At 38.0% G+C, this 15,567-nt stretch overlaps 1 protein-coding gene across 4 annotated transcripts in view; it reads left to right on the top strand.

Annotated features, from left to right (window-relative positions):
* The window catches only part of RELN (reelin), a 372,556-nt gene that overhangs the window by 287,485 nt on the left and 69,504 nt on the right, over positions 1-15,567 (top strand). For all 4 annotated transcript variants that reach the window (XM_075274073.1, XM_075274072.1, XM_075274071.1 and 1 more), the window contains exons 29-34: positions 1,357-1,514; positions 2,556-2,763; positions 6,654-6,730; positions 9,058-9,216; positions 11,253-11,441; positions 11,958-12,231. In XM_075274073.1, the coding sequence (XP_075130174.1) occupies positions 1,357-1,514; positions 2,556-2,763; positions 6,654-6,730; positions 9,058-9,216; positions 11,253-11,441; positions 11,958-12,231 (1,065 nt within the window). The remainder of the gene's footprint in view (positions 1-1,356; positions 1,515-2,555; positions 2,764-6,653; positions 6,731-9,057; positions 9,217-11,252; positions 11,442-11,957; positions 12,232-15,567) is intronic.

Here is a 15,567-nt window from a genome sequence, read left to right as displayed (position 1 = left end):
AATATTTCAACCCAACAGAGTCTTTCTCAAGCTGATCATCGTGTACACTGTATGCAGCGTTTTAGAACAAGTAGTAGATTTGCAGAAAATCATAGGTATGTTGGTACAGATAGATTATGCCGGATCTGTAGGATACCAGAGCATAATGGAGAGGTTATATATTTATTTTATACTATATATTACTAATTAGAAAAGAGTACTCTGCTGAAATGTAAGCATAAAATATATGATTAGAACATTTGGATTTTTTTTTTTTACTTCATGACACTAATTGGTTTTATATAAGTCAATGTTGTCCAGCTGGTAGTCCAGGAGCCACATAGTGGTCTCAAGCCCTCTGCATGTGAGTGTCCAGTGGTTGGTAGCCGATAGTTTCTATTCCTATTGTGCCTTAGTGTTACATTGTTATTGAGGTTGTTACATTGTTATTGAGAATTGGCGCAGATTAAAATTGTATCACTAACAATTAACACTATGAAAAGAGTCACCCTGTCATATCTTTTGCCACCTTTTAATAGCCAGTGGGGACACATTGTCATCTGTCAGATTTAGAAATGACTCTTAAAAAGGTTATTTCTGCACTAAATAAAGGCCATTTATGCAGGGACATAATAGGACATATAGTACACAACTATATAAATGGACTTTTTACAGAAAATGTAGCTGTCAGAGAATGGGTTTCATATTTATTCAGATTTTTTTGCATCATTAATTTGTTTATTTCTTTACTACAAAATATTTCTAATGACTATAAATAACTATATGATCATAAAAACCTCCAGGAATACCTAAATCCATAACAAAACAAGCTTAAATATTGTAGCAGTCCATTGCAGTGGCAGGAAACATGGGACAAATGGAATAATCCCTGACATCTGCTGATTTACACATGATAAACATCAGTTTTAGCTATGGTTATGAATCAAGTAATAAATGATACTGTTATAATGTTAGTCATTATACAAATAAAAGGTCACTGTTTTCTTCATTTGCTAGAGAGCAATTTTTATTTTTTTGTCTTTATGGACATCATATGTGATACACAGCTGCAAGTTACATTCATTTTTCAGATCTCATTATGAGGACATCTGTTAGCCATTTCATGCCATGTAAGACCCTCTGCTGATCAGGTGTAAGATTATTGACCTACATGTAATTTACTGGATATGGGTGATTAGGCCAAGAAACAACTAATGAATGAATGAAGGTTCCTTGTATTTTTCTTTTAATATTACTTTAGTGTAGGTAAAGCCATAGCTAGCATTATCCTGAACTAATTCAAATATGTGTATATATGGCAGATTGTATATGGACATATACCATAACACCTCTAACGCCTCTATCTCTTTATTTTAGTAAAACCAGATTTCGATGGATACAAGAAAGCAGCTCATTAAAAAATGCCCCAGCTTTTGGCCTGGATGGTGTTTATATCTCTGAACCTTGTCCGAATTACTGTAATGGTCATGGGGATTGTATTTCTGGAGTTTGTTTTTGTGATCGTGGGTACACAGGTAAAAATCTGATTGCATATATAAAGAAAATAATCAGATTTATTTAGAATATACCGAAGTGTGATGGAACAAAGATTATGTACTGCTTTTATTTTATATATCTAGAAAGGTTTTTACATTATTAGAACTTCATAAATTGACGTGAGATAATGGGGAAGATTACTAACCCATCTACACCAGGTTTCTGACATAGATGGGTGGAAAGATGCATCACGTTTCTTCTGTGCCCACTTACCACTTTATATGAAAGTGAGCGGAGTAGGTCAGAGACCAAAATTTACCATAACTCATACTAGAATGCTGGCCAGAGCCTCTTAATGATTCAGGAGCATCCAACCAACACCAGTCAGGGACTTCATTAAAACTGTTCTTAGAATGCAGACTACCCTCAATTATTGTATACAATGACGGCGTTGTTACTTATTTTTAGTATTCATACCCTTGCTGTATGAGGGAGGGCACACTATTCCCTTCAAACTTATATTCTATGTCAGTTCCTCCTTGGTCCCACTACTGCTTTTACTGCTTACAGCCGATATGGTTTCCTTCGCAGAGTGTCTCCCAATACCAGTGACAATGTTCAAAGGATGTCTCTATTTGTTGATTTTTCAATATCTCAATGGTTTCCCCTTACTCAAATTTGAGGATTTTTTTTGTCTAAATTCATTAATAGTGTAATTATTCATATGCATAATGTACTGACATATCTCTCTGTACTTATATATGACATAATATTATTTCTAAAATATATAAATATATAAAAAAAATACCATGCCAATATCACAGGTTTTACTCTCACTCCAGTTGACATTACAGTATTTGTTATCCACTACCTGCATAAAAATTACCATAATGGAGAGGGAAAACTATTTTTTTTTTAAATGAAAAATGTGAAAAACATTTTCCCTCCTTTTTTTGTTTACATTTTCTCAGATATTAAAATTAAAAAAGGATGAATAAAAATAAAAAAGATAAAAAGTCCCAGCCCTGAAATGATTACATTTTATCTTGTGTCAAATAAAGAATTTCTTTTCATTTTAGCTGAACATGGTACATGCGTCTCAAACAAACCAAATCCAAATGAAATGTTTGATAGGTTTGAAGGCAAACTTAGCCAGCTTTGGTATAAAATCACTGGAGGACAGGTGGGCACAGGCTGCGGAGTGCTAAGTGATGGAAAATCTCTTTATTTTAATGGACCTGGAAAAAGAGAAGCAAGAACTGCACCTCTGGACACAACACATACCAGGTGAACAAACTTCCAGTTGACTGTATGTGAATATACGCCACATAGTTTGCTCTTACACATTGCCTCAGATGTTGGTAGTCTTTTTTTTTTTTGTTGTTCTTCCTTATGTACTATAAAAACTTAGAAACGTATAAGACAAATACTAGGACGCTTGTGAATTATAGGCATTAAACATTTATACAACTAGATCCATGTTCTATTTGCTGTGAGTAAAAAAAAATAAAGTGTATTGTCATGTCATGAGGAATCAGGTTTCACTTGAAATATCAGATATGTTTGCAAATAATGTCATTAACTTATGTGTGATCTCAACTTGACCCAGGGGAGCACCTGCCATGAGGGGACCTTAGGCTGTCCCCTCAGAAAGCTTCTTGGCAGAAACTGGGGGGGTTTCTTATTCTTCATTCGGCTGCTACCCATTGGACTATCCCAGCAAGTAGCAGATGATATTTTACTCACCTATCCTCGACCCTGCCCACAACTTCAGTGTTTTTAGTGCTGAGATGTAACATGTAGTACGATTTGGAGGCTAAAGTGGAGAGTGGCCTGAAAAGAAGCATCGGATGCGTTAATATTGGTCGATACCTGCTGGAATAATCCAGTAGGTAGTGCCCTAACATGTCCCTGTCTGGGGGCCAAAAAAGAAGGGGGCAATATTATTTTTGAAGGGGCAGTATACTAGATGGGAAACAGTATAGGGGTTAATATTTTGTGAGGGTCAATAAAGGGGGCAGTATACTGTATGGGGCCTATAATGGAAGTAATACATTGTACCATGACGAGTAAAGGTGTAATATTCTGTGGGGGTAAATAAAGTGGACATTATACTATGTGGGGGCAAATAAAGGGAACATTATACTATCTGGGACCCAGTAAAGAGGGTGTGTAATATATTGTGAGGAGGCCAAATAAGGGGATTTTTTAATTTGCAAATGGGGCATTGCTGGTGAAGAGGAGGTATGGGCCCCCCAGACATAATTTTGTTTACAGTCAGGCAAACAAAAGATTACTGGATCATCCTGCAACTCTTTCATTAATGTTAGTGAATGGAGTACCGTTGTGACTAGTGTGTTGAAACCACAACTTCTAGTTGCAAAAATGTTGAGCAATGTTCAATGCGGTGCACACTAGGGGTCTCTAGCATTAGTGAAGGACTCACAGGGAGACCTAGAGCACATGGTTGCCTTGTCCAGGAGCATGCTCCATTTTTATTAGAGAGGTTCTCTAACTTATTTAAAAAGTTTCCCTTTGCTGTAAATAGTAGGGAGGAATTAAAAAAAAAAGTCAACTCACCTTTTCACAGTCCTCCAGACCCAGTAGCAGCTGCTTATTCCTCTCTATTGCCAGTCCACCTGATGTCAACACACTAATGTTTTCTTGTGTCAGGAGACCACTGCAGTTATAGGACAGTGATATTGTGGTAGTTACCACTGTGGCCAATGATTGCAAAAAAGAAAACGTCACTAATTTGTTGTACAAATATCAAAAACTGATGTACACGTAAATATGATCAGCTTCAGCATAAAAATAAATGACTTCTGCAATTATTCATGTGGGCAGAATGGTAGCTCAGGTATTGCAATTACTGTATATCTTATTAGCTAGACAGGATTTCAAGTATTTTTCAAGGGTACTGAGTTGGAAGGAATTTACTAAGCTGTCCATGTCAATTTTATGCCTCAAAATGGGCACATTTTTGGAGCATGGCCAATTGTGCCAAAAACACATCACTTTGTCCATTTTCGACTCTTAAGAGAAGTGGGCAAAGCAGGTCAGAGATCATGGAGTGCCTGGACTGAGATGCCACAGCAAAACAGATTTATTATAACCCACACCAGAAAACTAAGCTGTACCTCATAACTACTCTAGTTAGTGACTTGCATAGATTTTAGTTCTGTCACCCACAACTTCCTAATGCTAACAATGTTGCATCTGCACACAATATTAAGACCAGCGTCAGTCTTAGCAAATACCCTGCAACCAAATGAGCTTCATGCAACCATAATTTGCTTAGATAGAGATCTTAGACTGAATGATGACCCTGTAAAAGCTCCTGTCAAATTCTGTGCTAATTACAGAACAGCAAAGGCAGAGGTAAGATTGATCCCAGTCATCACCTTATGTAAATCACTTGTCACAAACACCCTTCCAAAAAGTACACCGGAGCGTGAAAAAGAATCACCTCCAAGAAGTGTCCTTGTTTCCTGCATAAAAATGTAGAGGAGAAAGGTACCCTAAGTTAAGACATAACTATTAAATAGAGTAATGCTGAATTTATGTCTGGAACAAAGCTGATTGGGAAATACTTATAGCAGATACATGAGTATATATTTTGGTACAGAAAATAAGCAATTTATGACCGTACATGTTTGATGATTGACTAACGCTAGGTTCACACCTGCGTTCGGGTCTCTGTTCTGTGTTTTCCGTCTTCTGCATGCAAGAAGACGGAAACCACAGACCAAGTCCGGCCGTGAGCGGTGGAGAGCATTTTATGCTCTCTGCCGCTAAACCTTTTTTTTTTCAATCCGGACACAGAGTACTGCATGTCTGACTCTGTGTCCGGATTTTAAAAAATGGTTTTGCGGCGGAGAGCATAAAACGCTCACCGCCGCTCACAGCCGGACAGCTTTCAAACCCATTCAAATGAATGGGTGAGAAAGACTCCTGCAGGTTTCCGTCTCCTGCCTCTGTTTTGTGCAGGAAACGGAAACCTGCAGAACAGACACCGGGCACAGATGTGAACGAGCCCTAACAGCTATATCTGAACGCAGAAAGACTTAGTTGACATACTGCAAATGAGCTATGTTTTTTGTTGCAGATTTTGCAGCATTTTTCAGCCAATTACAGTAGTGGATTTATCAGAAAGGAGAAGTATAAGGATCCTTTTCTCATTCCACACTTGGCTTTGGCTTCTCTGATGAATCTCACAGCAGTCAGCCAGATCTAGCCATACATTCTTTTTCACATTTTGAAAAAGAAGGATGCGGACTGGTTGCTGTGAGGCCACAGGTCCCAATAGTAACAACAACGGACACACAAATAGAGAAATTATATATTGATGGGGGGTGAGATTCGCTTGCCATTTGATAATTGATGTATTGCCTACAACATAGCAGTGTTTTAAGCAGAGTGTAACAGCAGCAATTATTTGAGTATCTTTTCTACCCCATCCCCTGTTTAAAGACTAATATGGAGAAAATAACTGCCTGAAAAGTGGAGAATAAAACATATTTCTTTAGTAAGATATATGACAAAGTTTAATATTTTAAACCGTACTATACATTTATGAAAACTTGTTTATAATTGAAGGTACGCTTTAAAGCATATCTCCAATAAAAAAAAAAACTTTTTATAAATGAATAGTACATGTGAAACCTTGTCTTATGCTTCCTTCTCTACTTATGAAGCTGCTCCCCTCCTCCACGTAGACTGTTTATTTATTTAGGATCCATCTCCTTATCCAGCTCATACACAGAAGTCAAAGCAGAGGGGAGTGGAGAGTAAGATGTTGTTAGTTGATTTATTGTCTCATTTGTACGGAGGGAAAAATTTTATCTTGAAGATACAGCAGTGCCGGAAGAGCTCTCACTCTCAATGTTGCAGAATTTAGCAGCAGATATTTGTGTATCTTTCCAGCAGCCTCTTCCTCCCCCCTCCTTCTCCATAGACTTCTCTATAAAAAAAGATACTTATTTCTTTAATTAGATATACTACTAAATGAACTATATTCACCTGTACTATTCCTTTATGAAAAGTTGTTTTATAATTGGAGGTTGCTTTATCAACTGCACATTGGAAAGCATTTTTGATTATATTATTTAAAAAAAAAATAAGATTTGTAGTGTATTCTTTCAAATCCTCAACTTGCTTCAATTTGCTTCTTACAGATTACTACAGTTTTATATACAGATTGGAAGTAAAAATGTTGGTTCGTCTTGTATGAAACCAAAGTCAAGAAATGAAGGTAAATCATTTTTTATTGCCTACAAGTCTGAAATGGTTTTGTGTCAAAGAAATACATCGTAGCTGAACCCTTAGATGGCAATAGATCATCTCACTATTTTTCTAAGAGTCTTGATCTAAACATGATTAAAACATGTATTTCATTCTACAGTATAAGGGATTTTATACATAAAACTTACCGCACTCCCTGAAGTTATAAGGTGATACATGTATTTGCTACATGTTTATGTAAAAGTAATTTCATTCATGAACACTACCATGTCATAAAAAATGTATGAAAAATTATGGGAAAATTTTTCATTAAATACATAATTTTTGTCCAAAAAGGAGCAGTTTTAAGAACCACGTAAAAGCATTCAGTATTTGTACATGTGGGGTTTTTTTGTTACAGCTTTCTCCCTATTGAAATAAAAACAGAGTTGAGTATCCGCCGAAACAAAGCAACAAAATTAACAACATAAAGAGCATTGTGATTATTAGCATTACCAACAATTGTAAATTCTTTTTGAGCAGCATAGAAAGATTCTTGCCAAAATTGTTACATAAGTGAGACAAGAAAGAAATAGTGTATGCTTTTAGTTTGAATCGTCTGATACTTTGCTTTTCGAGATACCCATTAACTCTGCATGGGTCCCTACTTAGAAGGTAGGTTGACCTCTCTTGATGCAGGGATGTTAACAGCCACAAACAGACACCACAGAGATTTTGTCTAACAAGAGGAGATAAACAGGACTTCTGAGCAAACCCTTCTATTTGTGAATTGCTTTGTTACATGCATAATTTGCATCCTACAGGCGCCTTTCCGCTTTTCCCTGTAAATAATGGATATAAAATGTAAAACGTTAAACAGAGCATATCTGAATCATGAATTGTATAGTTGCTGCAAGCCATAAATCATTTGTAATTGGATTAAAAGTAGATTTTAGACTATTAAACTTACATAAGAGATACAAACCTATTTACTACTAATTAGACTGACCTAACCCTTGACATGCTTGTTCTAATAGTTGATATTTAGCAGGTTTTCTAGCATAGTCAACTGTCTCTTCTTGTCTCAAAAAAAATCAGTAAAATCTGCAACAAAAAAGCGGAAATGCAGAATTTTTGCCACTGAGGACATGCCACAATGAATAAATGCATAGTTTTAGAATATCTGCAAAGTGAATGAGATTCTGGCTAATCCCATCTGCACATTACAAAAAAATGTCCACAGCAGAAATACTGAGGTTTTCTGTAAAACGCAGCATGTCAATTATCCCTATGGAAATGCTGATGTTTTCCATGTAGGTATAATAGGGACAGAAAGTCCTCAAAGGAAAACTTTGCAGGCTTTCTGTGAAAAGCACTGCGGAAAAAAATGTGATGTGTTTCAGCCACAGACTTTTTGGCTGCGGCTCGCTATATGGGCCATTAGTCTCAAAGTATTATAAAGCACAGCAGTGCCCCAAGCCACCTTCTAGTCAGGGAACTCTAGCACAGTCCTGTTTGGGAGCCTTCACACAGAGTTTACGCTTGCACATTCTGAACGTAATAAACTCGTTCAGAGTGAGCAGCGTAAAAAACAGATCCCATTAACTTGAATGGGTGTCGGCATACGCATGCTACACATTGAAATCAATGGGAGGCTTTTTTACCTATTGCTTTCAATGTGATACACGCGTATCACATTGAAAGAAATAGGTAAAAAAGCCTCCCATTGATTTCAATGGGTAGTGTGCGTATACCGGCACCCATAGAAGTCAATGGGATCTGTTTTAACGCTGCTCACTCTGAACGAGTTTTACATTCAGAATGAGCAAGCGTAAACTCCGTGTGAAGGCTCCCTTTACTTGCGCAGAGCTGTGCTGCAGTTCACTGCACAGCAAGTAGAAGGCAGTTCCTCTATGCAAGGAAAGAAACAAAGCGGCTTTTGTTTGATCTGGACAAATGTTGGCCTTCTACTGATCTTAATGTCAAGGCAGTTTATGTCTAGCGTACACGAGTACTGTACATGAACTTGCAAATAATTATAATTGTGCCCACCAAGCTATCTGTGAAAGTGCTATGGATGAAGACTGTACAAGCATGATATCATTGTATCTGTATTTTATTCTCACATTAAAACAACATACACATTGCTCTGTGAACTATACTTGGCGATATAGAACAGCTCTCTGCAAAGTTTACACTATCATTTTCATTTGTCATTTTCAATGGATAAACTAAAACATAGTAATTTTATATGTTGTTAAAGCTCCCAGTACAGCTCCTGCCGTGTTATATTTACAGGAATTGTATACTATATGAGTATTTACTTTATTTTTTATTATTTTAATGTCAAACCTTCAGGTATTGTTGTTCAGTACACATATGACAACGGCATCAGTTGGAATTTGTTGCGAGAACTGGATTTTCTTTCCTATTTGGATCCACAATTAATTTCTATAGAGTTACCTCGTGATGCCAAGACCTCTTCCACTGCTTTCAGGTGGTGGCAACCACAGCACGGTAAGTTATTAGTCAAGCCTTGACAAAGGCTCACCATAGCTGAAACGCTGCCTATACACATGGAATAAATTTCACTATAGTTTTTTTTTTTTTTTTTTTAAACTACGGAGTGCTGTATTTTTCCTTAGATACTTACGTGGAGATGTTACCAGAGGCCTGGGCTAAGCATCCGCCTATACCCTGCTGCTGTGGACTTTCTTCCTTTTTAGTTAAAAACACAGTCGGGAATGTAATTTTTAACTAGTGATATCTCACGTTCTGTTAGACCTAGTACTTCATTCTTAGCGTCATATGAAGGCTGAGAAAGTGATACTAGAGCCACTTTTCTAGATGGTATACAACAAAAGATACAGCCATTTAAAGTGGCCGTCTCCTTTGATAAATGCTTTAGCTCTACAACACAAATATGTATAGAATTTCCATAGTAACAGCTTAGAGGGTTGCTAAGAAGAATGTTACAGCCTGTTTTATATTGAAAAAGAAGTTAGATGGGATAATAAAGTATATTATAAAAATGTTCACACACTACCTAACACAATAGCAAAGAAAAGGGAGTTAAACTTTAAAAGATATCCCACCTTGGACATTTATGGAATAGTCATAGGATGTGCTAAAAAAGCTCCTACTATAATTACCATAGAAGTGAATAGAGAGAATCATGCACATTTGAAGCTACCTTTCTATTCATTCTCCAAGTGAACAGTTGAGAAGGAAGCTGGAGGATAACCTTTCTCTGCATTGCATAGTGATCCATTCTGTACTGCAAGCAAAATTGGACATTACATCCCAATAGAGAAGAGCAAGTAGTATTAGATCAAGTAGGTATTCGATCGAATACTACAGTATTCAAAATACTCGTACTCGATCAAGTACCACTCGCTGTTCGAATGTAAAAGTTTGATGCAGAACCGGCATTGATTGGCCGAATGCTATACAGTCGGCCAATCAACGCTGGTTCTTCTCCTACCTTAAGAAGTCTTCTCCATGCAGCTTCCCCGGGGCGTCTTCCGGCTCTTCATTCACTCTGCCAGGCATCAGGCCTGGGCAGAGCCGACTGCGCATGTCCGCTTGTAGTGCAGGCATGCGCAGTCGGCTCTGCCCAGGCCTGATGCCTGGCAGAGTGAATGAAGAGCCGGAAGATGCCGCGGGGACGCTGCAAGGAGAAGACTGCTCGGAGGATCCAGCCCGACCCTCACTTGTGGACTTGGTAAGTGTAATTTAATCGAATGTTGCCTACCCCTGAAATGAGCATTTTCCCCCCATAGACTATAATAGGGTTCGATATTCGATTCGAGTAGTCAAATATTGAGGAGCTACTCGAAACGAATATCGAACCTCGAACATTTTACTGTTTGCTCATCTCTACATCCCAAGCCTATGGTGGAAAAGAGTGGAAGGTGATTGCATGACATTGGGCTGCATCCAGATATCCAGCTAAAGGTGATCCATCGACCTTACGCCACCGCTCTCAAATGCTATCACGATGCAAAGCAAGTCAGCAATTGAGGCAGCGATGGATGTCTATCCTCTATAGCGATGAGTCCTGCTTTTTTTTTTTGGACACAATCATAGTAAAGTTAAACCAACAGTTGTAGTATTTACCACGAACAGTTAACTCTGATCTGCTTAATGTATTTCATTTCCACTGGCTGTGACAGATTGTTAGTGCCATTATTAACAATCAAATTTTTTTTAATACTACTGGTTACTTCTGTGTCAGCTATATAAATATTTAACCTTTGAAGAACCAAGCCTTTTTTCATATTTTTAATTATTGTCTTCATAAAGTAAGAACTTTTTTTTTTTCTGTCAATATAGTTGACGGATGACTTTTTTTTTAGAAATGAGTTACATTTTTCAGTTGCATCATTGTTGTCTATATATACCTTATTGATTAACTCTGATTATATGTTTATGTGGAAGAATGGGGAAAAAAAGCAATTCTGCCATTGCCTAGATATATCATAGGAAATGGTAAATGGTAATGCTAATGACCACTTGAGCAATTTGTTAATTTTTGGGTTTTCTTATTTCAGGGAAACAGTCTGGTCAGTGGGCACTAGATGATGTCCTCATTGGAATGAATGACAGCTCTAGGGCAGGATTTCAAGACAAATTCGATGGCTCTATTGACTTGCAAGCAAACTGGTACAGAATCCAAGGAGGCCAAGTAGATATTGACTGTCTTTCTATGGATACTGCTCTTGTGTTTTCAGAGAATCTAGGTATGCATTCTTAAATATATTTTTGCATGATATATAATTTTAGACTTAAATACCTGCCATTGGAATAAGCTGCATACCTAGCAAGAATGACACAGGTTAGCAAGCATTATAACATATCATAAACATGTAAATATAAGATATTTGTCTACATGAATATCAGCAAGAAAAAAAAATTATCACAATTGTTGTTATTCAAAGCTCCCCTTATCATTGTATCAAGTGAATGTGTTTCTTATGTAGTAAATGTGTATAACATTATCTGCAAGACTTTCTTATCTTGTTCATGTATGAAGTCTTGCACATATAGGCATATTCAGTTCTTCAGAAAGACTAAAGCTACAGTAATTATGTGTAGTAATAAGTAGATTGTAATATTTTGTATAGATTTCATGGCTACAAATGCTTTATTCAGTCTTTTAAACCATAAACGTTAATAAAAGACAACAATATACCAACAGTTACAAAATGGGGAGTGTACAGCTCATTGTCAACCAAAACATTTTTATTGTATTACAGGAAAACCTCGGTATGCTGAAACTTGGGATTTTCATGTTATGCCATCTACTTCTTTACAATTTGAGCTGAACATGGGATGTAATAAACCTTATAGTGATTCCCACACAGTTCAGTTGCAGTACTCCTTAAATAACGGAAGAGACTGGCAGCAGGTTACAGAGGAGTGTGTACCTCCTAGCATTGGCTGTCTGCATTATACAGAAAGTTCTATGTACTCTTCTGAAAGATTCCAGACCTGGAAAAGAGTTACTGTCTACCTTCCTCCTACCACAATGTAGGTTTAAATGTTTACATTCATTTGTTTTGGGAGATAAGAACATAATAAGTCATTATTTGTATGCAGTAACTCAATCATATCTGTGATATATAGTAAAGCGTTTCTCAAGGGATCTGCTTTAAAACTTCTTACCTTATATTCATGGCCACATTAATTTCACTGTCTGTAAATGGGTCTGTTCTACTGAATGATATTTTCATGGTCCGTTGTAATGGACTGTCAAAATATAGGTCATGTTCTGTTTTATTCCCTTGTACATTAATTTCACCGATCCCTTCATACACTGTAATGTATGAGGGATATATGAAAATGCATATTTTTCACAGCCGTTTTCACCATTGTTCATGTCAGTCTAGCCATAGGATATATACTCTGAGTGTGAATGTAACTTTGTAAACTAGTATTTTACAATTGAGTGTTCTCTGCGGTTTTGTAGTCTTGTTCTTTTGCAATTTGCACACTTAAAGGGGTTGTCTGTGGCAAATCTCATCCACACCTTGCAGATAAATACACGCAGCGAACACGCTGTGTCTTCCAAAATGTACACCATTTTGGAAATTGCAGTATGTCAATTATACCTACGGAAACACTGTTGGTTTCCCTATACTTATAATGGAAGCAGAAAGTCCGCATAGGAAACCTCTGTGGGCATTTCGTGAAATGTGCTGCAGGAAAAACCGTAATGAGTCACCTCTTGTTCCAGCCCACTATTTGGGGCATTAGCCTCAGACAAATATCGATAATAGACAGCAACAAACAAATTTAATTGACAATTTTCCAATATACTTTCTGTATCAGTTTTCTATATCTCTGCTTTTTGTCATTCATTCTGCTTACTTCTAGTGGATAAAAATCATGGTTTTTAATAATGTAATACATGACTGAAGATAAATCCTTGAATATTGCTTTTTTTTGCATTCTGTATCCTTTATGGTAGTATACACTGTATTACATGGTGTGTTCAATAAACCAGGTTTAAAGAAAAAAACAGTCCATGGTCATGTGATGGACACAGGTGCACAGCATGTTACCAGGCAGGAAGATGTCTGATTAGGGGGTGTTCACACTTGCGCCCAGTGTCCACCCTGTGCCACTCCGCCAGGTTTCCTCAGCCCCGAGAAACTGGACAGGGAACGGGTACCCAGCAGTCAGATTTAAAACCGTTCCCTGTCCAGTTTCTCAGGGCTGAGGACAGAAACCTGGCGAAATGACACAGGGCGGACACCGGGTGCAAGTGTGAATGCCCCCTTACTGTGCTGTGACTGTAACAAGCTGGGCACCTTTGTGTGTCACATGATCATGGACTGATTTTTATCCACTGCAAGTAAACAAAGAATGACAGCAAGCAGAGATCTGAAAAAAAATGTGAGGAACTGATATAGAAAGTATATTGGAAAATTGTACAACTTTTCATTTGTTCGTCTGAAGACGTACAAACCTCTTTAATTCACTTTGAATCTTTCCTAGCTCCAGCTTGCTGGTAAAAAATAGAAAAAAAGGGGAAAAAAATCAGAAATTAGAAATGCAAATGGATATGTGAATACACTCTCCAATATGCTTAAAAGAAACACATACCTATTTCTTTAATAAACATATTTGGCCCAAAATATACATTCTAGATTGAGTTTCTACTACAAATAGTCTGTGGTGACAACCAGTCTACTGTTGATAGATATTTCCAACCTCTTTGCAGTAGTCTATATTAAAGCAATTTACATGCAAAGTGCAGAAGCAACATAATATTACATTGTCTAAAAAAATAATAGCATTTATCGATTATCACTTAGACCATAATGTTCATAGTTGGAACCAGAGTTCAATATTGATGACCTATCCTACAAACTGGAAATTAATACCTACTGTTAGAACAATCCCTTTAACTCAACGTGAGGTTAATCATACCAATAGAACATGAGCTGATAAACATGTAAGTAAGGGCACGTTCACACTACTGCTACTTTTTTACATGAGGCTGAATGAAGACAGACACCAGAGGGGGCTTCATATGCATCAGTTTCTTAATGTCCATTGCTCTCATCCTATGGTGGATGAGAGCAACTGATATTAATATAGCCATAACCTAGAGTAAATACACTACACTTTCAGTACTGTGCTTCACCTGAGGGATGCTATTACTTGAACACATACATTTAATCACATGAAGGTGCCCACACATATACAGTATATAAGTGCAAACATGCTCAGTTTATTTGGATCATTTAGCATTTTCTATTTGCTTTGTCCTGAACATATTGACATTTTTTCTTCTGTCATAAATGGCTTATGTAGAAATATTTATTTTAAGATAGTAATTAGAGATGAGCGAACACTAAAATGTTCGAGGTTCGAAATTCGATTCGAACAGCCGCTCACTGTTCGAGTGTTCGAATGGGTTTCGAACCCCATTATAGTCTATGGGGAACATAAACTCGTTAAGGGGGAAACCCAAATTCGTGTCTGGAGGGTCACCAAGTCCACTATGACACCCCAGGAAATGATACCAACACCCTGGAATGACACTGGGACAGCAGGGGAAGCATGTCTGGGGGCATAAAAGTCACTTTATTTCATGGAAATCCCTGTCAGTTTGCGATTTTCGCAAGCTAACTTTTCCCCATAGAAATGCATTGGCCAGTGCTGATTGGCCAGAGTACGGAACTCGACCAATCAGCGCTGGCTCTGCTGGAGGAGGCGGAGTCTAAGATCGCTACACACCAGTCTCCATTCAGGTCCGACCTTAGACTCCGCCTCCTCCGGCAGAGCCAGCGCTGATTGGCCGAAGGCTGGCCAATGCATTCCTATGCGAATGCAGACTTAGCAGTGCTGAGTCAGTTTTGCTCAACTACACATCTGATGCACACTCGCCACTGCTACATCAGATGTAGCAATCTGATGTAGCAGAGCCGAGGGTGCACTAGAACCCCTGTGCAAACTCAGTTCACGCTAATAGAATGCATTGGCCAGCGCTGATTGGCCAATGCATTCTATTAGCCCGATGAAGTAGAGCTGAATGTGTGTGCTAAGCACACACATTCAGCACTGCTTCATCACGCCAATACAATGCATTAGCCAGTGCTGATTGGCCAGAGTACGGAATTCGGCCAATCAGCGCTGGCCAATGCATTCTATTAGCCCGATGAAGTAGAGCTGAATGTGTGTGCTAAGCACACACATTCAGCACTGCTTCATCAAGCCAATACAATGCATTAGCCAGTGCTGATTGGCCAGAGTACGGAATTCGGCCAATCAGCGCTGGCTCTGCTGGAGGAGGCGGAGTCTAAGGTCGGACCTGAATGGAGACTGGTGTGGAGCGATCTTAGACTCCGCCTCCTC

This window comes from Leptodactylus fuscus, chromosome 5 (genome assembly GCF_031893055.1).
Source record: "Leptodactylus fuscus isolate aLepFus1 chromosome 5, aLepFus1.hap2, whole genome shotgun sequence".
Taxonomy (NCBI): domain Eukaryota; kingdom Metazoa; phylum Chordata; class Amphibia; order Anura; family Leptodactylidae; genus Leptodactylus; species Leptodactylus fuscus.
Note: the sequence above shows the minus strand (reverse complement) of the source record. Positions and strands in the feature narration are given on the sequence as shown.